The following is a 20,435-nucleotide window of genomic DNA, read 5'->3' on the forward strand; positions in this document are numbered from 1 at the left end:
ACTGTTTTGATAATCTATGATGTTTTTTTCCCCAAGCAATAATTACCAAACAATACCTAGTACCAGCTTCTAAATTGTGAGAATGTGCTGCTTTCCTTTGGTTTATAGTAAATGGAATATCTTTAGGTTTTGGACATTTAAAGACATTACTTTGGCCTTTAAGGAATTGTGATCAACATGTTTCACTATTCTCTGACATGTCATAGACCAAACGATGAATCAATTAACGGACCGAATAATTGGCAGAATAATCAATAATGATTACAATTATCAGTTGTTTATCAAACATCAGTTAATCAGCTGAAACCAAACAGTGTACTAAATATAAAACCTGCTGCAACAGAGCAGTGAGAAAGACTGACATATCAACCTCTTAAAACAAAGTCAGGTTTATATAGTTACAGTCTAGTGGAATTGTGAAAAAAAAAATCTGAAGCAGACCCAATTTAAGAATATTACAAAATACTTAAAAAAACAGAGATGTCCACATACTTCAACTAAATGGCAAGAAAGAGACTGCACCGTATCAAAATCATGTGAAATTCTGCGTCACAATTATACACACAACATCTTAAAAAAAATACAAAACATCTTTTCAGAAACCCATTCAAAGTGTCAATGGAGAAAAATAAACTAATTGTTTAGCCCATCTGTGAAGTTGAACTGACAGGTCACTGGCCTTCAGTGTGTTCTTTATAGTGTATACATTTGGAAATGGTTCATATGAGTGGTTTCTAATTATTATAATTGTATGGATTTAAAAGAAAATACAAATACATTATAGGGAATTACTGCATCTTTTTTTTAAATCCCTATCAGGGAGATGAATCTAAATCAAAGAACTGGATCGTAAAACTTTATATGGCCATAAAAGAAGACACTGATGGGTTTGTTTTAAACATATAAGCGACAATTAAGTATAGTCCTGGTGTAGACAAAACTGAAAGACAATCTTCAGCCACATGAGCTTTTTCTTCCTGTTGCCCACATGGTGTTAAACTGCTACATCCGAACTCTATCACTGCTTTTCCCAGGGTCTCCTCTTCTGATGGCGATGGGAACCCTTAAAGGGAAAGAGATTAAAGGTTATGACTGAACAAGCACAGGGATTCATAGTTTTTGATCATCTTCAAACCTTAGATGGCCACACATGCATGAAAAAAAACCCAGCCTTGAACTACTTTTGAACTATCTGATCACAGCAGATAGGATGAGACAACCTGCACCAACACGTGTCCCACCTGTGTGACAGAGCTACTCACGGAGTACATGCTGGAGAGGTTGTTGAACAGCTCTTGTCCTGCGCTCACTTTGTTCCTCACTCCTCGGACGGTCCCGTTCTTGCTGCAGATGTTGATCCTCTTGTTGCTGAAGAGCCTCTCTCTCTTGGCACTGGCGTACAGCAGCAGGTCGTCCGGTTCGCAGCCGTTCTCGTCCACGCTGGTCTCCACCGCCAGGCCGTTCAGGTGCCTGTTGGCCTCGCTGTCGGCTGAAGGCGGGCCGCCCTGCTCCGCCTCGGGGCTGCTGCTGGTGCGGTCCGAGTCCACCGAGGCCGAGCCGCTCCAGGCCGCTTCATCCTTGAACACCTCCGTCAAGACCCGGCCGCTGTTGGCAGACGCGACCCTGAACCTCACCGTTTTCCCAGCCTTTTCTTTCTCCTGTTTCACCTTTGGCCCCTCCATTGAAACACAAGACTGTCTCACATGTTTCTCGTCCCATTCAGAAAAGCCAGACGCGCTCTTTCAGCCTGTGCGCCATGGTGGTCTGCGATTATCAAACAATAATATCCCCATTCACGTGTCAGAATGGGCTGAAAATACCCCGTGCACGACAACCAGACACCCAACTGGTTAATAATACATGAGCTTCTGCCATGGTAACAGCTAAAACAGGCAAACAGTAAATTGATATTACCATATGTTCAATAATTGATCAAGGTTAGTTTTCAGACAGCAGATAGACTACAGGCCTGTGTCTAGTCTTTTATTTTCAACAGGTACCCTAAAGCACTACAGATAGCCTTCTGTGCACTTTGCAGCAGCAGCCATGCAAGTACCCTGCCTGACCCTGAATATAGGAAAAGAATAGAAAATAAATATTTTCACACACACACGGCTTGTCAATATATATATATATATATATATATATATATATACAGTACCAGTCAAAAGTTTGGACACACCTTCTCATTCAACTACTTTGAAGAATGTAAAATATAAAACATATTCTGGTTTGTTGAGCATTTGTTTGTTTACCACATCATTCCATAATGTGTTCCTTCATAGTTTGGATGTCTTCAATATTAATCTACAATGTAGAAAAAAATAAAAATAAATTGAATGAGAAGGTGTGTCCAAACTTTTGACTGGTACTGTATATATATATATATATATATATGTATATATATAATAAATATTATATATCCACATTCATGAATTTATTTATCGAACATATTTCAAGGATTTGTGTAATTTATTTATTTATTATAATGGGATACGGATATTTCTAGAAAGCTATTATTTGCCATTCATTCCCAAATATAATAAAAGATCGTTCAACTTACTTATATTATAAATCATTATTTATATTGGTTTATGGACTTTGTTAATTGTATTATCTCTCAATATTTCTAATTCATATTATATATATAAATATATATATGAAGACTAAATAGCAAAATATGAGCGTCACTCCCTTATTGTCACCGACCGAACAGCGAACCTGTGTCTCCACTCCAGACCTGTAGGTGGCAGTAATACAGCTACTGATTCACCACCACCGAAGAAGAAGAAGAAGCTGGCGAACCACACGTGCAGCACAGTGTCAACATGGGGAAAAGGAGGCAGAACAAGGAGCTTTTTACCAGTTTAACCAAGAAACAGAAGAAACACCTGAAGGAGTTCGGAGAGGAGCATCCGTTCCACGACGTGTAAGCAGTGCAGGGAACTTCTACACGTTTAAGACGAGACACGAAGCTCCTCTCATGTTAGCAACTAGCCCAGGAGCCTTCAGACCACTGGTTACAGTGGAGACAGACCAGTGGGCTGTGTGTTAGCTTTATGTTACACATGGGTTATGTGTAAACATACAGGATGCTCAAGGTGATCCTGTACTGTATGTAATAAACTATTCATTAACTAAATGTCCAGTAGCAGAAAGACTAAAATAATATCATTTAAACAGTCTAAAAGTTATAAACATTGATTGGAATATCATGATTGCTTTCCTCTTCTAACTTATTCTCCCAAAATGCATCCTAACTTATTTCACTAGTTCTCAGAGTTACAGTAGCAGTCAAAAGTTTGGACACACCTTCTCATTCAACTACTTTGAAGAATGTAAAATATAAAACATATTCTGGTTTGTTGAGCATTTGTTTGTTTACCACATAATTCCATATGTGTTCCTTCATAGTTTGGATGTCTTCAATATTAATCTACAATGTAGAAAAAAATTAAAATAAAGAAAAACCATTGAATGAGAAGGTGTGTCCAGACTTTTGACTGATGCTGTAAGTGTCCATTAAAAAAAAAAAAATCCCAGACTTTTACTTTTTCACTGTGTAATCTAATAGTAGGATGTCAACAAGCAGCCCCAAGGACCAACCTTTTTGTTTTTTAGTTATATTTGTGGTCTTAACAGATGTTGCTAGTTGTCTAAGTGACTACATTTCCCATTGTGTTATTTTGGCAGAGTCGGCACAAGACCTGAAAGGACTGAGGTATTGGAACTGGTGAGTAGTGCTGTACAATTCCTCATGATATAAATAATAAAGTACATTTCATGCAATATGAGGTTAGTAACTGTCCCTGCACAAAGATGAAGAAGTGTTTTCAGTGGCAGTAACAAGGACCTCCTGTCTTAACTCCACTTTTGTTATATTTGACTCATACCAATGTAATAATATTACAAATTGAAAAGCTGTTTTGTCCTCACCTCTGTTTCAGCCAGCAAGCCCAGAACAGTCTGATGTTGAGCCTGATGAGCTGGAGGATGAGGAGGAGGAACCAGAGCAGAAAACAGCCTATCAGAAGCTTCTTTCTACTCTCAGCCAACCCACCAGTAATGACAAGAGTGAAGAGGAGAGCACTGACGATGAAGAGGAAGAAGAGGAGCTTCTTGATGAAGGTGAGTCGTTTATTTCCAGCACACTGAGGACAGTGTAAGCCAGCATATGAAAATCGACTTAGAATTGTTGTGCTTTATATTGTAGGGGAAAGTGATGGAGTTGGCGATGACAGTGAGCATGATGATGAAGATGAAGGGGAAGAAGACGAGCCCGAGTATGCAGACGAGGCTGTGGCTGAAGTAGTAGAAGGGCAGGAGAACGCGGTGGAGCCAGGGGATGAGTTTGTGGACAAAGAGCATGAGTCCCAGTTCTGTTTGGAGACGGACTTCACGGACGAAGGAGGACAGGGGGACGCCGAAAACACTGCAGGGCAGGACGACAGCAAAGGTTCTGCTACTACTGCTAACAACATTCAGTTCAACTTACAATTTCATTGTCATTAGTTTTGTCAAATTTATCACCCTATGTTCCCGTTCCTTTTATGTGATGCTTTTCATGTCATTTTATTTACAAAATAATTGTCTTGCTTGCTCAATTCTAAAAGTTGAGTGTTTTACAGTTGTTTTCTGTATTTGTAGACATGTTTCTACAGCATTTATGCACAGAGCTTGGTGAGGAGGATGTGCAGAAGATAACATCTGGCAACAAAGCCAAGGCTCAGATCACGGTATGAAATTCACAATTCTGTGAAATCAACCAGCTTTTTTTTTTATTAGAATTAATTCAAACTACAGTTGACATGCTTTTCTATTTTTTTTCCTTTCTCCACATTTAGTGGCCAAAGCTGGGCACGTTACTCTGTACCTTTCCCCTGGAGAAGTTTGGAGCCGTCAGCCCACAGAAAGACACAAGCCTGCCAGTTTTCCACAAAGTTTTGGAGACCCGCTGGAAGGATCTGAACCAAATCTCCAACCCTAAGGGGCTGGGTGGGGACGTCAGCCCCCTGCAGATGGAGCTGCTAGCTCTTATGGGCTCCTACAAGGACCTCTACTACCCAGAAACCTGTCCTCTGACCCAGGGCCCTCAGGTCTGCAGTGCATACTGCCTTCACGTGCTCAACCACGTATTGAAGGCCAACTCCCGGGTCCTGGCTAACAACGCGCTGTTAAGGGAGCAGAAAACCCAAGCTAAACCTGGAGCTGAGCCGCAGGACGAGCCCAGAGACCAAGGACTGACCCGGCCCAAGGTAAAGTACTTCTTAAGTTATGTTTGTGTTTTTAACAGAGCTCCATTTAACATTCTAAGCTCCACTAAAGTGCACATTTATTACTCTCCTTAAGTTGCAAATTGTGCCTGCTTTAGTCTCAAATATCAAGAGTACTGCAGTAGAAAATTAAATGCTAATTTCACACATACTGTGAGTGCAAATATTACATGTTTATGTACAGCAGTGTGGTCCACAGTCCCCAGGCTGGATCCCATTCAAATGAGTGCAGTTTGTCCCATCATGCCTCAGATGCATTGCTAATTTTCTAGAAAAAAACTTAAGAATTAATTGAAACTTTGTTTGGGTGTTAAAATGCATTGGTTTCCAAATAATTCAAAGTAACTTTGCAAATATTGGGGGAATCATTAGCTTTACTTTCTGCATCCAAGTCCCCCCTCATATGTGAGAGAAGAATAAAGCACATTTCAACTTGAAAATAATCTAGTCAAGCAGTTATGACGTATGCATGAGTGATCTGAGAGGAACTCCCTATGGATTAAAGATCAGTTGCATTAGTTGATGCTCCACCCTCAGCATAAGCAGCATTATGGCCCACTCAGGGTTATTTAGGTAGTCCAGTACATTAATGTGATTTGCTATCATCACTTTTCTAAATGCTTCCACTTAGCCACAAGTGTTCAAAAGCGCAATATCATTTTTTTTCCCGCTTGTAATGATTGTTATAAATGTGTCAGGTCCTGATTCTCGTTCCGTTCCGAGGCGGAGCTCTGCAAGTCGTCCAGACACTCATCAGCCTGATGGAGACCAAAGGCAAGAAGATAGTGGTCAACAACAAGAAGAGGTTCAAGGAAGAGTTTGGAGAAGAGGCAGAGGACAAGCCACCCAATCTGGAGAGACCAGACGATTACAGAGCCATCTTCTCGGGCAACGTGGACGATCACTTCCGGATAGGTACGGTTTAACAAACAGAAGTCCACCAACTTTTTGACAACCTGCCGTGTCTTCCTGTCTGAGGCCTTGTCGTTCTCCTCTCTCGTCACCAGGCATCTCCATTGTGAGGAGCAGCATACGCCTGTACTCCCCCTTTTATTCATCAGACATCATCATCGCGTCACCGCTGGGCCTCCGTACGGTGCTGGGAGCAGAGGGAGAAAGTAAGCGAGACGTCGACTTCCTCTCCTCCATCGATCTGCTGGTGGTGGACCAGGCAGATGTCTTACTCATGCAGAACTGGGAACATGTCTTGGTAAGGACACACACCTGTTAAACATGACACATTACTGCAGGATGGCATCTGTTCAGCAGTGTTGTGTTTTTACTGTTTGGGAAGGATACGGCGCCATCTGCTGTTTAACAACTATTGTAGAATTTGATAAATCACAATATGTTATAATTCAGCAGTTAGGAAATAGAAACACTCCTGGAGCATTGAGCATTTCAGATTTAAGTTTGACTCAAGGGTGGTACCATTTTTTTTATTAAATTGATTAAAACTAAATAAATAATAAATACTCAATTAATAATGTTTTCTTTAACGAAACTGTCAAAAGTTGGTATGGTTAAGGTGTCTGTAGCAGTCGGTGTTTTAAAAACATCATCCACCCCTCTACAGCATGTGATGAAGCACATGAACCTGCAGCCGCTGGACTCCCATGGAGTGGACTTCTCTAGGGTGAGGATGGCGAACCTGAACAACTGGGCCAGACACTACCGGCAGACTCTGGTGTTCAGCTCCATCCAGGACCCGCAGATCAACAACATCCTCAGCAAGCACTGCGCCAACTACCGTGGACAGGTACTCATTACAGCTTACATTATTCCGACTCCTGGGACCGAGCATTCAGCACAGACTGTAATTTAGTTGAACACATGACTAAGAGGCAGAAATGATCTCATAGATTTAGTTTATCCTCAGTTGTGGACCATCACGCACACTTAAAGTTGTTTATTGTAGGCAGCTTAGGAAAGCCCTGGTTCATTCATTGTTTTTTGATTGTGTAGGTTTTTTTAAAGTAAATGTCCTGTGTTGTTTCTGTCCCAGGTTGCCACTAAGAACATGCCAAAAACGGGTTCCATCTGCCAGGTGCTGGTGCAGCTGCCTCATGTGTTTCAGATGTTCTCCTCTGAAAGCTTCATGGACCACGATGCCCGGTAAGGTCTTCCCCCACATGTGAACCAGGTGATGCTGTCACAGCCAGACAACATGTCGACGCTTAAAAATAGACCAGGTTTTATTTTGAAATGCTTTGGGGAGAATATTACGTTGCCTTTGATTCAGTGAGCTTCACCGTTGGCTACAACTTTCAGCCTGTGTTTGTTTACAATGTAGCAAACTGACACCAATAAAAGTATGGCGATTAGCAGTTCCTGTTAGCGGTGTATCCATGGATGTACAGACGGCTATCACTTGACTTAATACTGAAGAAAACTTAAAAACGGGATGATTCTACTTCAGTTTCTGAAGTTACACAAGATGCATTTTTCTCCCCTACACCTCCCCTTCAACCTCACCTGTTCCACTAGGGAGGGGCTAGATAGACATTCAGTTAACTGTTAAGGTTCCAGTCAAACTAAAGTTATATCTTCTTCAGCAAGTGAAATTGAATATTTGAGCAGTGTGCAGTTACAAGAGGGATATAAATCAAATCCTTTGCATTTGATTGGACCGCTCAAAAGTGGGCGGTCTTATAGTGTAGCATGATAGGGAGCTACAGAGGACTGTGGCTCCACACTACTCCCTTGTTGCCAAAGGTTGCTGATTGATTGATTGATAGATGGTCATGATATTTTCGGTTGCTACTAGCTTACGTAAGCACACTTCTTCAAACACATTTATTTGTTATATATTTTTTGAATATATAGTTATATAGGTGCAACCTTAATTTTTAAGTTAGTAGCATATTGTTTCCCTTCCTTTATGTGAGTTTCATTATTTAAATGTAGGTCTATATAGAAAAAGAGATAATTATATATGCAACAGATCATGAGATCTTCACAAATGCTTGGTTGATCCCAACAGATATTAAAGTTTTTATTTGTATTTATTTCCCCATCCTGCCTGTAGGTTTCAGTTCTTTGTAGATAAAGTGCTGCCTCAGTACAGGGACTCGGTTATGTCCCACACTCTGATCTACATCCCGTCTTACTTCGACTTCATCCGGTTGCGCAACTACATGAAGAAAGAGGAGATAAACTTTACCAGCATCTGCGAGTATTCCAGCAAGTCAGAGGTGTCCAGAGCCAGACACTTCGTCCAGAAAGGGGATAAACAGTTCCTGCTCTTCACTGAACGCTTCCACTTCTACAAGAGGTCAGTTCTTCTTTAACTTTTCATCGGGTAGCCTCACACGGTTTGTCCGTTAGATAGTCAAGCTCTCCTATAGCAGGTACCGGTAGAGTTTTCTTGCTAAAGGACATAATGTGTTTAGTGGAAGGCCAACCTTGAACAGAAATCAATAAGTATGATGAACAGTCTCGTGATATTGGTTCCTGGAGTAGATTCCTGGAGTAAATTCCCAGAAAAGCCCTTAAAGACCCTCACTATTACCTTTTTAAGAGTTAATATGTCACCAATTGCGATAACACGAAGGATACATATATCCCTCTTGCTTCAGGTTTTGTGAAGTCAGCATTTAAGCCTAAATTCAAGTTCAAAGGAGGATCTCCTTTATACTTTTTGGTCGATTTATTAAAATAGTGTATAGCAATAATCAGCAGTATGACGTAATAATCAGAAATGCTGAAAAATACTGAAAAGTGATACAAAATAGGTAATTGTTCTAGACCATATCATGTCTACTGGTTTTCCATCATATTTTTATACTCTGGCTGGTAAGTCCGTGTAGCGGGTATGTCTTAAAAACTCTTGAATATAAATTGGTAAGCCTGCCAGAAACTCTGACCTCTCGCTCTTTATTTTTCTTTTTATAGGTACACCATCAAAGGGATCCAGAACCTGATATTTTATGGATTGCCCTCCTTCCCCCACTTCTACAGCGAGGTGTGCAACATGCTGGCAGCAGGCGGTCGAGGGGAGGAGGCCAGCTGGACCTGCACTGCCCTCTACTCCCGCTACGATGCTCACAAGTTAGCTGCCATCACAGGAGCGCAGCGAGCCGGACAGATACTGCACTCCAACAAGACTGTTCACCTCTTTGTTACAGGAGGGGAAGATAAAGCTTCCTGATGGAGGTGGGCAGATAAAAGAGGGACCACTTCATGAAACCATGGGAGATATCTACTGAACATTATTACAGTAGGAGGACCCTGGATTGAGTGCAACTATGAAAATGTTGAATGTAGGTCTGTGATGGTGGATTGCCATTTGACACATCGCAGGGTAACTGGTTTGACATGAGAAAAGTGAACCACTTTGGAAAGAACTCTCTCCATTATATTTTGGACAACAAGCACAAGGAAAAACATGTTTATGGGCTTTGTTTTATGTTTTGTAGGTGGAAGCTGCCAAAAAACATCAAGCCACAGAATGAAGAGATCATAAAACATTGTTATTTTGTTTTGTGAATCTTTGAGTTGATCACTGTGATAAGCTGTATAATCCTATTATTTGATACGAGTTCATATTTGTATTAATACCTGTCCTGAAGATGCTGAAGTGCTAAAATGATGATCAATATCAGTTTTTATGATCGTTAGTATGGTGGCATGCCCAAAATAAAAGCGTTTACAATTCATCATGGGTGTGTTTTCTTTGTTTTCTGGTTAAATATTTTTAGGAATTTTAAGCCAGAGGTACTTAAAGGTTTATAGGAATAATGCTCAGCCATTCGATTTCACAAAAATTTCCTGCAAAAAGTTTGAAATGCAAAAATACAAATGAGGCATGTCTGTGAGCAGGTCAGAGATGTATGTATGTCTGTGTGAGTGGTGTGGATGTGAAACACAAGCTATGTCAGTTGGCAAACTGGGGGAAGAGAGCGAGAGGATCTCTGATCTGATTTATTGGCTTCTGGGTCAAGCTAACCCATGTGTTCTGCATCTCTGACCTCCTGAAATACAAGGAGCACAGCAGAAAAAGATATGGCCAACAGCATAAGCTCTACCTCTAAAAGAAAAGATAAGGTACAAAGCCAAACCGGCCCAGTTTCATATAGCCAACCACGTAATTATTAACTCCCTGTTGCTGCAAGAGTGACTTTGACCACATAATTATGGTGGCTCGTCCATTGCTAAAGGTGCTGGACAACAACTATGGACGACAAGACGCAGAAGCTGAACCTGAAGCGGGAAGTAGGGCTGGTTGGAGCCGTGTCCCTCATTGGAGGGACAATGATTGGATCTGGGATCTTCATGTCCCCTCAGACGGTGCTCCTCACCATCGGCAGCCCTGGAGCCAGTATGGTTGTGTGGGCGTGCTGTGGTTTATTGGTGATACTGGCGTCTTTCTGCTACGCTGAGCTGGGCACTGTCATAAGAGAATCCGGGGGGGAGTACATCTACATCCTCAGGACTTCGGGTCCAGTCGTCGCCTTCATGTTAATCTTCAGCTCTGTGTTATTTGTGAGACCCGCTGGTGTTGCTGGCATCTCGCTGAGTTTTGCTCAGTATGTCGTGGCTCCTTTCTACTCGGACTGCCCCCCTCCGGTGCTGCTGGTGAAGTGCGTGGCTGCGGTTGCAATTATAGTGCTCGCCACGGTGAACTGCCTTAATGTTCGCTTTTCAATGTCAGTCCAAGTGTTTTTTATGGTGGTCAAGGTTCTGGCACTGGCAGTCATTATAATAGGAGGTTTGGTGATGCTTATCAGAGGGCACACTGAAAACTTTGAAGACTCCTTTGAGAACACAAATCTGGCCATAAATCCAATTGGTATTGCTTTCTACCAGGGACTGTGGTCCTATGATGGCTGGAACAACCTGAATTATGTTACTGAAGAGTTAAAACGTCCAGAGGTAAGTCACATATATGGGCTTTTATTGTTATTATCTTTAGTGTTATTGTGTAATTGTTATTACATTGAAGTTGTTTAGGACCAATAAGCAATCCATCAAGGTGATCCTGACATTTTGGCACTGGCTGTCCCGCCTAAATTCCCCCCTAAGAAATAAAGTGATAAATGTTTTCTCAGAGGTGAAAAACAGTGAATGTTTATGAGAAAAGTAAGTATGGTCATATAAACCATGAACCACTCAAGCTAGAGTTAAGATGATACATTTGATTAATGTTTAAACTTTTATATCAGCTACCCACAGGAGTTTACACAGTATACATCATCAATACCAGTATCTTAGGATGTCATTGGCAGAGACCCAGGTGTCCAAAGCCAAAAATGCTATTTGTACCCGACCCGGTAACACATTAGGAACTCTATGCAGAGATTAAGCGTACTGTAGGCTATGTTTTTTTACTTAAACCTAACCAACTGCGACTGAAAACTGAAAATAATAACAAAAGAAAACACAGAAAATAATGATTCAGAAAAGTGTAAAAAGAGGCCTCTCACAGGACTCGCACCTGTGGTTGAAAGTTCAGAATTTGACTCATTCATCCACCACAACCTACTCCCTAAACATACTTTGTCGCTCCTTATACTACGATTATTATTACTTTTACCACTGCTACTAAATCTTTCATCTAGCTAGCAATTGCTAAATTAAGTAGCATATTCAAACTGGCCTTGTGTAAATAGCCGAATAGCTGCCATGTGAGACACTAAGCTAAAGTTAAGTTTATCCACAAGAACACTTGCAAACAAAGACGAGTCAGCTTCAAGTGTGGTAGGTAAATTGTAGCGAAGGGGTTGTTTAGGGCCTACGCTAAGAAGCAGTTATCAAAAATTGGAGAACATTTTGCTGATTTGCCTAACTATTGGCACAAAACAGTTATTTGTCTTTCATGCAAGAATGTCTGATTGAGCTGGACAAGTAACATTAATGGCTGCCAAGGATGGGGTTATTGGGGGGGGAAAGGAAGGACTGTGCTGATATCAGAGAACAAATTCCATCACGGTGACCATGCTTTGGAGTCTGTTGCCCGCGCGGCATGAATTTAGTTGATCTGGGATTCAAGTCCCTTATGGTCCTTGGGAGATTTCTCAGTTTGCTTAGGACTATTTTACTTTGGAGTCTTTGTTGACTTGTCTTTGGATATTGTTGGTGATTGTTTTTGGTCCGACTTGCTTCATAATGATTTAATTATAATTGATTGTACTTGTATAGCGCTTTTCTAGTCTTCCGACCACTCAAAGCCCACATACTACATTCTCTTCCCAGGTTCATAGGCTCCTCTTGTCCGCTGTGGAGGTCGTAGATCTGATGGAGCCTGGTGTAGTACTCATCAATGCTTTCGTTAGCGCCCTGTTTACATGTGGTGATTTTTGTCATGTCAATTCTGACAGGGAATTCTTTTATGATGTCTTCCATGAGCTTTTTCAGTAATCTTGTATAGGGTTTGTTGTCATCATCCTCCCAGTCAGCTGCTTTGAGCCGCCTGTCATCTCTTCCAAATGTTCCCTTTATTTTTGCATAGTTTGCTGCGCCCAGATGTTTGAGTAGCAGTCTTTTCAGTTCATTTTCGGTTGGCTGCCATTCTTGGCAGAACATAAGCAGTTGTTTTGCCAGTCTGTCTCCTCCTGCAGACAGCGGAGGAAGTTCTATACGGCCTGATCAATGTCTTTCGCTGTCCATGGTCGATGGACAAGGGCGGTACCCTGTGCACCGGCTACCTGTACCATAGGTGAGTTGTTACGTGTGCAGGCCCTCCGCAGGCTCCACCCTGCCCTTTAGAGAAGGTTGAGCCCCCTCCTCGGGAGGATGAGCTGGAGGGCCCTGCTTTAGGGGCTGAGGCTTTGGTTTGTGAGTCCTTTTCATCCTTGGCTTCGGCCTGCTGTACTGTTGGTGGAGGGCTGTATGGGGGAGGATGGGTGTCCAGATCAGGGTCCATTCTAGACAGTTCTTTAAACAGAGAAGAATAAGGTGATGTACCTAGATCTGTGTCTGGAGATTCTGTGTCAGGGGTGACTGCAGACATTTGTTTGCGTACTTTCTTTCTTTCCGTACGTTCTGCTTCATCCTGCCACATTTTCAGACACTTTCTATGTCTTTCCACATCTTCTAAATCCTTAGTTTTGATATTCTTCTTTTCCCTCATTCTTTTCTCTACTTCTTTCAATTTCGTTTCTAATTTCTCTAGTTGATTTTTGCTAAAGGATCCTCCTGGAGGAAACCCATATTCTTTTATCCATATACCAACACTCTCTATGCTTCCTGCTCCATATTTGGACTCCATGTCATCAATGCATCCCCCCTCAGGAGGAGCTACCTGAGCCTTACTTTCACCTGAACCCATAATCGAAGAGTTCTGGTGTGTGTACACAACCTTTTATTTCAACACAGGCGTCCCTGTGAGGCCTAGGTTACTATAGGTTAACCAAGATAAAGCTAAGACAGACAATGCGTTATGCTTCTTGGTGCAGTCACTTCTCTCTCAAGCACTCTGTGTGTGAATCAACGGTCACTTTTACACAAATATTTCTTAGGTCAAGAAACTACAACACTCAGATTTTTAAGTAATCTGAACGTTCATTTCTGTTTTCCAGTCCTCCTTTTACCACATTACCCTCATCAAAAGGATAGAAACTTTGGAGGATGAAAGATGCCACAAATGCCCAAATGAGTCAGGAAGTTTTTTGTTAACTAACATTTACAATGACCCAGATATTACCAAACAGAGGTAAATAATTACAACCCTTGAAATCCCACTCTATTTCGTTTTCAATTGTCAGTTACCATTCTATAAATCAAAATCAGAATTTCAACGTCTCACCCGGTTATCTGTTGATTCGTGGACTCAATCAGGTCCTTTGGATCACAGTAGAGATAGCCCAGAGTCATCGGTGGATCGGTCCTCTCTCTCTTAAAATGTCAAGGTAGAGGCAGGAGTGCTTCTCCTGGATGATCAGTCACCGTTCCTCAGGGCGATCTTCTATGGATCCTGTTCGTGACGCCAAATTGTGGTGGAAATTCACAATATACTAATACTATCTATCTATGTCCCGAGATGAGTCTCAATGAGCGTTGAAATAATGATCAAATGACAAATGAATGTCCTTAAGGTATTTTATTTCTTGCAAGAAAGAGACAGGGGGGGAGGAAGCTAAAAGGTGAAGAAGGAATCGGGGGAAGAAGGTGTGGTGGAAGTTTTCCAATACAATTTACTATACTAATACCCAATTTGTACTAGTACTATCTATGTCCCGAGATGAGTCCCAATGAGCGTTGAAATAATGATCAAATGACAAATGAAATGTTCTTGCGGTATTTTATTTATTTGCATGAAAGAGCCAGAAGTTTACAGAGTCACCGGGAGCCTGCAAAGTACTGAACTCCCGAGTCAGGCTGCTCACCCCTGCATATATGGGAGCCGGGGTGGCCAGGCTCAGTTCTGAGTTAGCATCTCCTGACAATGAATGGGTGAAGGAGGGGGGGGTATGAAGAACAAAAGGGGTGCATGAATATCAAAGAAGAAACAAAGGAGAGGAAGAAGACCAAAAGGTGGGTATGATCTCAGGTGGGGAGGAAGGACCAAGGTGTGAGAGGGCCAAAAGGTGGGGGCATGAATGACAAAGAGGTGAAGGGACATAAGGAGCAGGGGGGGGTTAACATCTCCACACAGTGTAACTTAACATACAGAGAGACGAGGTTCTCGACCTTTAGAGTACACATCATAGTACATTTCATTCAAAACCTTTACACTATATACTTCCAACATACACTAATATAATGTTCCATTACAAAGGCCAACAGGAGAAAGAAGAACAGGTGGAGGGACGAGAAGCAGGAGAATAAAAGAAAGACGGGGGGAGGAATCTAAAAGGAGAGAGAACAGGTGGAGAGAGATGTGTTAAAAGGAGCAAGAAGTGTCAAAACTAGAGCTATAAAAGAGAACTTGTCTATGGTTGTTGTTCTTCCTGCACCTGGCCTGGGGCATAACTCCTTATAAGGTTTACAGGCCTTTTGAGTCAGACCTTCAAACATACACCAATATAAATTTCCATTACAGTGGTATGCCACGCCTTGCTCTAGTGTGAAGTGTAATGCCAATGACTGATAGTAAATGTCTTGTATCCAGTACTAGTAGACAGTAGCAGTGAGACAATGGAGGGTGACTCAGACAGACTCAATCTGAAGAGGGAAGTGGGGATTATAGGAGCTGTGTCATTCATTGCTGGAACCATTATAGGATCTGGGATTTTCATATCCCCCCAGTTTGTGCTGGCTGCCATCGGTAGCCCCGGGGCCAGCTTAATTATATGGACTTGCTGTGGGTTGATAGCCATGCTGGCGGGGCTCTGCTATGCTGAACTGGGCACAGTCATACCAGAGTCTGGAGGGGAGTTTGTCTACATTCTGCAGACGGCAGGGAAAGTGGTTGCCTTTATGTTCGTCTTCAGCTTCATCGCTGTCATGAGGCCTGCCAGTGCCACAGGAGTTGCACTGAGTTTTGCTGAATACGTCGTGGCTCCCTTTTATAGCGGCTGCACCCCTCCACAACTGTTGTTGAAGATGGTTGCTGCAGCAGCTATCATGGGGCTAACCGCAGTTAACTGTCTGAGCGTCCGCTTGGCCACCTCCATCCAGGTGGTTTCCATGGTCGTCAAACTGCTGGCCCTGGCCGTGATCATATTGGGAGGTGTTGTGATGCTTTTCCAAGGACACACTGAGAACTTTGATAACTCCTTCGAGGGGACTAATGTTGATGTCAGCTCCATTGGCATTGCTTTCTATCAGGGCTTGTGGTCTTATGGTGGTTGGAACACTTTGAATTATCTAACGGAGGAGCTGAAACACCCAGAAGTAAGAGTTTCTCTGTTTTCTGTTTTTACAATGAATGTTCATGCTCAAGAGTTACTATAGTCAGGAGATAGACTTTTATACTTTAGACTTCATTGTCACCAAAGGGAAATGTTCACCACAGCGTTGTACATGTCAGACAATAGAACAACCTAGGCACAACAGTACCTACATACAATGAGAGACAACAGTTCACACCCAGATCTACTCATCAAGGTTTTTGAACCAAGGTAGCTATGGCTGCAGTGATCAGGTTTATCCCAAAGTATGCTTTTAAAATTAGCAATACAGTCTGAGAGACCTTTTTCTACATTATTGGTTAGTTTAAATGACAGAAGCTATACCATTGCAAAAAGATAGCTGAGCCCTATATTTTAGAGTCCTAACAATCATGCAAAAAGAGAGATATGCAGCTTATGCTTGACAAATGATTGTTCATTTCAAATAACACATATTTGTGCATTGAAAAAGATGATCGCTGCCTTTTAATCGGTTACTGCCACAAATCATCTGATTGTCAAAAGTGCCTCAAGGAGATCTCCGTAGGGTGGAACCTGCTGTCTCACCGAAGAACTATTCCAACCGATACTGCAGGGTCTTCAAGTTTATCCTAATGCATTAAACTTTTTATTAGCTTAATTATTTGTTTATTAGTATACTTTGTATTCTTCTGGAAATTGCTTCATTATCCTGGTGAAGGGTTTCCATGTGATCCTGCGAGCCTCGTTGCCGCATATTATAGCCCCTGGTAATGTCCCCCAATGCAAAATGTGAGGGGGAACGTTGTAAAAACAATGAACGTTCATGCTCAAGATTTACTATAGTCAAGAGAGAGACTTGAGACTTTTAGACTTTAGACTTTAAATTTAACTTAAATTTATCTCCAAGGTGCTGTACATTCCAACAATAATACATAAATCGGCAAAACAGTACCAACATACAATGACAGAAAACAGTTCATCAGGACCATTGCATTAAGATTTCTGAGTCATTATATTGTAAAGTCATAACAATCTTGCATCAATAGATGTATGCAGTCATTTACCTGCCTGGCAAATACTTGTTAACACACATTTGTGTATTGAAACTCCCTTATTGTGGTGTAGGGGTTCGATGGTCCTTATTATCCAGGTATCCATGTTGCCGTTGAGAATAGCCCCTGGTAATGTCTCCCAAGGCAAAATGCAAAAGGCTTGATTGAAAGTGATTCCAAGCCCTTTGAATCAGCATCTTGGGCACAGAGCAACTGCTCCACAAACATTCTGTCTTGACCTTGTATAACTCCAGTGCGAGCTGTTTCCAAGTTATTTGCAAGACGCTGATGCATTCCCTAGTGCAGTGGTTCTCAAATGGGGGTACGTGTACCCCTGGGCGTACGTGAAGGCACTCCAGGGGGTACGTGAGATTTTCTTTAAATATATTTAAAATAAGCATCCATTCAAAATTCCTTTAAAAATGGTTATTTAATAAATATTCAATAAAATGTAAGTGCAAGTTCATAAACTGAATTAAATGCAACAATGCAATCTTCAGTGTTGACAGTTTAATAAATCAGACACTGATGGCACAGCGCTGTGTATTACATCTTTTTATCAACCAAAAATGGTTTGCGCTGGTTAGGGGGTACATCACTGAAAAAAGGTTTAGAACCACTGCCCTAGTGGATGCTGAGCTTAGCCAATGTTGTGCCTTATCACCAGTTCTGTTTGTTATTTACATGAATCGTTACAGAATCTCTTGACACAGCAGAGGGGAAGATAGTGCCTGGTACAGTAATTTAAGGATTGCATCTCTTTTCTTCTTGCAGATAATTTACTTTTTCTGGCTTCATCAGACTGTAAATTCCTGTGCATCCTAGGATGTTTGCAGGCACTGTGAAGTGGCTGGACAGGGAACCAGCACCTCCATGTAAGAGGCCATGGTATTCTGCTAGAAAAGGACTGGTTGGGATGAGTTGCTGCTTGAACAAAGGAGTTCAGCTATCCTTGGGTCCTCTTGCTCTCAAGTGAGGGTAAGATAGAAAACTGCATGTCCATTATTGGAGCTTTGGCAACGATGCAGGTGTTGTACTGGATAGTGTTAGTGAAGCGGGAGATGATCCTCAAGGCGAAACCCTCAATTTACCAGTCAATTTATATTCCAATGCTCACCTATGAACATGAGTTTTGGATTGTGACCAAAATAGTTAATAACTGATACAAGAGGCCACAATTACTTTACCCTCACCCAGTGGTGGGGCTCACTCTAGTGGTAGCGTGAGGAACTTGCGATCCAGAAGGAGTTTGAAGCAGAACCATTGCGTCTTCCTATTAAGGGGAGCCACTTGAGGTGAAAATCACTTTTCATACATGTGTCCCAAACTTAAGGGGGTATTGCTACAACAAAAATGAACGAGACAGTGGTTAGAAAACAGCCATCAGGAGCAGTTTGGTGTCAGAAAACCATATCAAATATATACCAGGTGTGCCAACTGATTGTGTCAATTAGGCTGATGATATATCAGGCTTCCACAGCTTGTAAGATTAAACGACACGTATCACCAAACCTTGGATTCATTTTTGCCATTTTTTACAGTAACGTCATATTTGTATTGAATATCAGTTGATCCCCTTGTGTCATTTACCTTTAAGCGGAGGATTTATAGTACTAAAATGTGGTGTATAAAATGGTGTATAAATATAATTTCAGGACTGTGAAAACTGAAGTCATCTAAATCAAATGCTCAATTTATACTTTCCCTGTTAATACTTGAAAGACAGGCAGAAGAATCTCAACGTCAGTCTTATACTGCCAGATATAAAACTTTGGAACCAGCAGTAATTTTAAGACTTTTTGCATTATTTTTGTAGACAAACGCATGGAAAATGTATCTACAACTGATTTAGGCATAAACTCATATATATATGAAGCTTTGCTGTAAAAACGGAAAGCATGATTGTTTGTCAAGACAGCTTGAAGTAATGAGCAAAGTCGAAGGCAAACGGCCACGCCTCATTTTAGTTTAGTGGCTTTTGAAGGGTGATTTTACCTCCTGTTGTGAACATTACCCAACATTTAGCAGTTAATCTACAGCCAGGTCTCTGTGTGTCCAGTTAACACTGCAGATGCCATTCAAGACGCAGCAGCTCTCAAACAATGGAGAGTCACCCACAAAAACTCAATCTGAAGAGGGAAGTTGGGATTATAGGAGCTGTGTCATTCATTGCTGGCACTATGATAGGAGCCGGGATTTTCATATCCCCCCAATTTGTGCTGTCTGCCATCGGCAGCCCCGGGGCCAGCTTTGTTATATGGACTTGCTGTGGATTGATAGCCATGCTTGGGGGGCTCTGCTATGCTGAACTGGGCACAGTCATACCAGAGTCTGGAGGGGAATATATCTACATGCTGCGGACAGCAGGAAAAGTGGTTGCCTTTATGTTTGTCTTCAGCTTTATTATTGTCATGAGGCCTGCCAGTGCCACAGGAATTGCCCTGAGTTTGTCTGAATACGTCGTGGCTCCCTTTTACAGCGGATGCACCCCTCCACAACTTGTGGTTAAGTGCGTGGCTGCAGCAGCTATCATGGTGCTGTCAATAGTCAACTGTCTGAGTGTCCGCTTGGCCACCGCTATCCAAGTGGTTTCCATGGTCGTCAAACTGCTGGCACTGGCCATGATCATCTTGGGAGGTGTTGTGATGCTTTTCCAAGGACACACTGAGAACTTTGATAACTCCTTTGAGGGAACAAATGTTGATGTCAACTCCATTGGCATTGCTTTCTATCAGGGCTTGTGGTCCTATGATGGTTGGAACACTTTGAATTATCTTACTGAGGAGCTGAAACACCCAGAAGTAAGAATTTACCGTCATCAATTTAAAAATACATTCATGCTGTTAGAAAATTGAGAAATTACGTACTTGCAATCAACTATGCAATCTACTCAGAGTGTAGAGCTACAATCAAGATATATCACTCATGTCTATTGATTTTGTTGGGGAATCAATTACTCATCAATCACATTTAGCTGTTTTCTACTGTCTCCTAACCAGTTATTGTGTCTGAGATGTGTATATCACTGAGTGTCTGCTCTGTAAGGGTTAATAACAACTACAGTATTTTCATAATCTGTCTGACCTACATGACGTTATGGTGGTCAAGGAACCTGAAGCTCTAAAAATATATACTAAGTGATAGTGAATGGAGTAGCCTCTGCTACAAGAATATTCATATCCAGATAAGGGATGGCATGAGATAAGATGAACCGTATCAAAGATTTATTAACTACATTTAATAACAAATCTAAGTGACACATTGAGCTGTTTTTATTGTCTCCTAACCAGTTACTGTCTCTGAGATGTGTATATCACTTATTTAACAGGGTGTCTGCTCTCTAAGGGTGAATAACA

At 41.7% G+C, this 20,435-nt stretch overlaps 2 protein-coding genes across 2 annotated transcripts; both read left to right on the plus strand.

The window, feature by feature from the left end:
• The first annotated feature begins 2,743 nt into the window (after positions 1 to 2,743).
• Positions 2,744 to 9,915, plus strand: utp25 (UTP25 small subunit processor component). Its single transcript, XM_054614066.1, has 12 exons — positions 2,744 to 2,929; positions 3,694 to 3,733; positions 3,948 to 4,128; positions 4,214 to 4,456; positions 4,648 to 4,736; positions 4,845 to 5,255; positions 5,972 to 6,188; positions 6,281 to 6,483; positions 6,850 to 7,032; positions 7,279 to 7,388; positions 8,302 to 8,547; positions 9,168 to 9,915. Exons 1-12 carry the CDS (start codon positions 2,829 to 2,831, stop codon positions 9,421 to 9,423), a joined length of 2,280 nt encoding a protein of 759 aa, XP_054470041.1. The 5' UTR covers positions 2,744 to 2,828; the 3' UTR covers positions 9,424 to 9,915.
• A 533-nt stretch (positions 9,916 to 10,448) lies between these two features.
• On the plus strand, positions 10,449 to 13,536 carry LOC129103763 (b(0,+)-type amino acid transporter 1-like). Its single transcript, XM_054614355.1, has 3 exons — positions 10,449 to 11,186; positions 12,833 to 12,930; positions 13,506 to 13,536. The coding sequence occupies exons 1-3, from the start codon at positions 10,449 to 10,451 to the stop codon at positions 13,534 to 13,536; spliced, it is 867 nt and encodes a 288-aa protein (XP_054470330.1).
• The last annotated feature ends 6,899 nt before the right edge of the window (positions 13,537 to 20,435 follow it).

This window comes from Anoplopoma fimbria, chromosome 15 (assembly GCF_027596085.1).
Source record: "Anoplopoma fimbria isolate UVic2021 breed Golden Eagle Sablefish chromosome 15, Afim_UVic_2022, whole genome shotgun sequence".
NCBI lineage: Eukaryota > Metazoa > Chordata > Actinopteri > Perciformes > Anoplopomatidae > Anoplopoma > Anoplopoma fimbria.

Excerpts from the sequence above, each read along its gene's own strand:
- utp25 (XM_054614066.1), top strand. The coding sequence starts at position 2,829 with ATGGGGAAAAGGAGGCAGAACAAGGAGCTTTTTACCAGTTTAACCAAG. Across the intron at positions 2,930-3,693 it reads GAGCATCCGTTCCACGACGT|AGTCGGCACAAGACCTGAAA; the intron begins GTAAGCAGTGCA and ends TTATTTTGGCAG. Across the intron at positions 6,189-6,280 it reads GGACGATCACTTCCGGATAG|GCATCTCCATTGTGAGGAGC; the intron begins GTACGGTTTAAC and ends TCTCGTCACCAG.
- LOC129103763 (XM_054614355.1), top strand. The coding sequence starts at position 10,449 with ATGGACGACAAGACGCAGAAGCTGAACCTGAAGCGGGAAGTAGGGCTG. Across the intron at positions 11,187-12,832 it reads TTTTATTGTTATTATCTTTA|ACAGCGGAGGAAGTTCTATA; the intron begins GTGTTATTGTGT and ends CTCCTCCTGCAG. Across the intron at positions 12,931-13,505 it reads ACCGGCTACCTGTACCATAG|GAGGAGCTACCTGAGCCTTA; the intron begins GTGAGTTGTTAC and ends ATCCCCCCTCAG.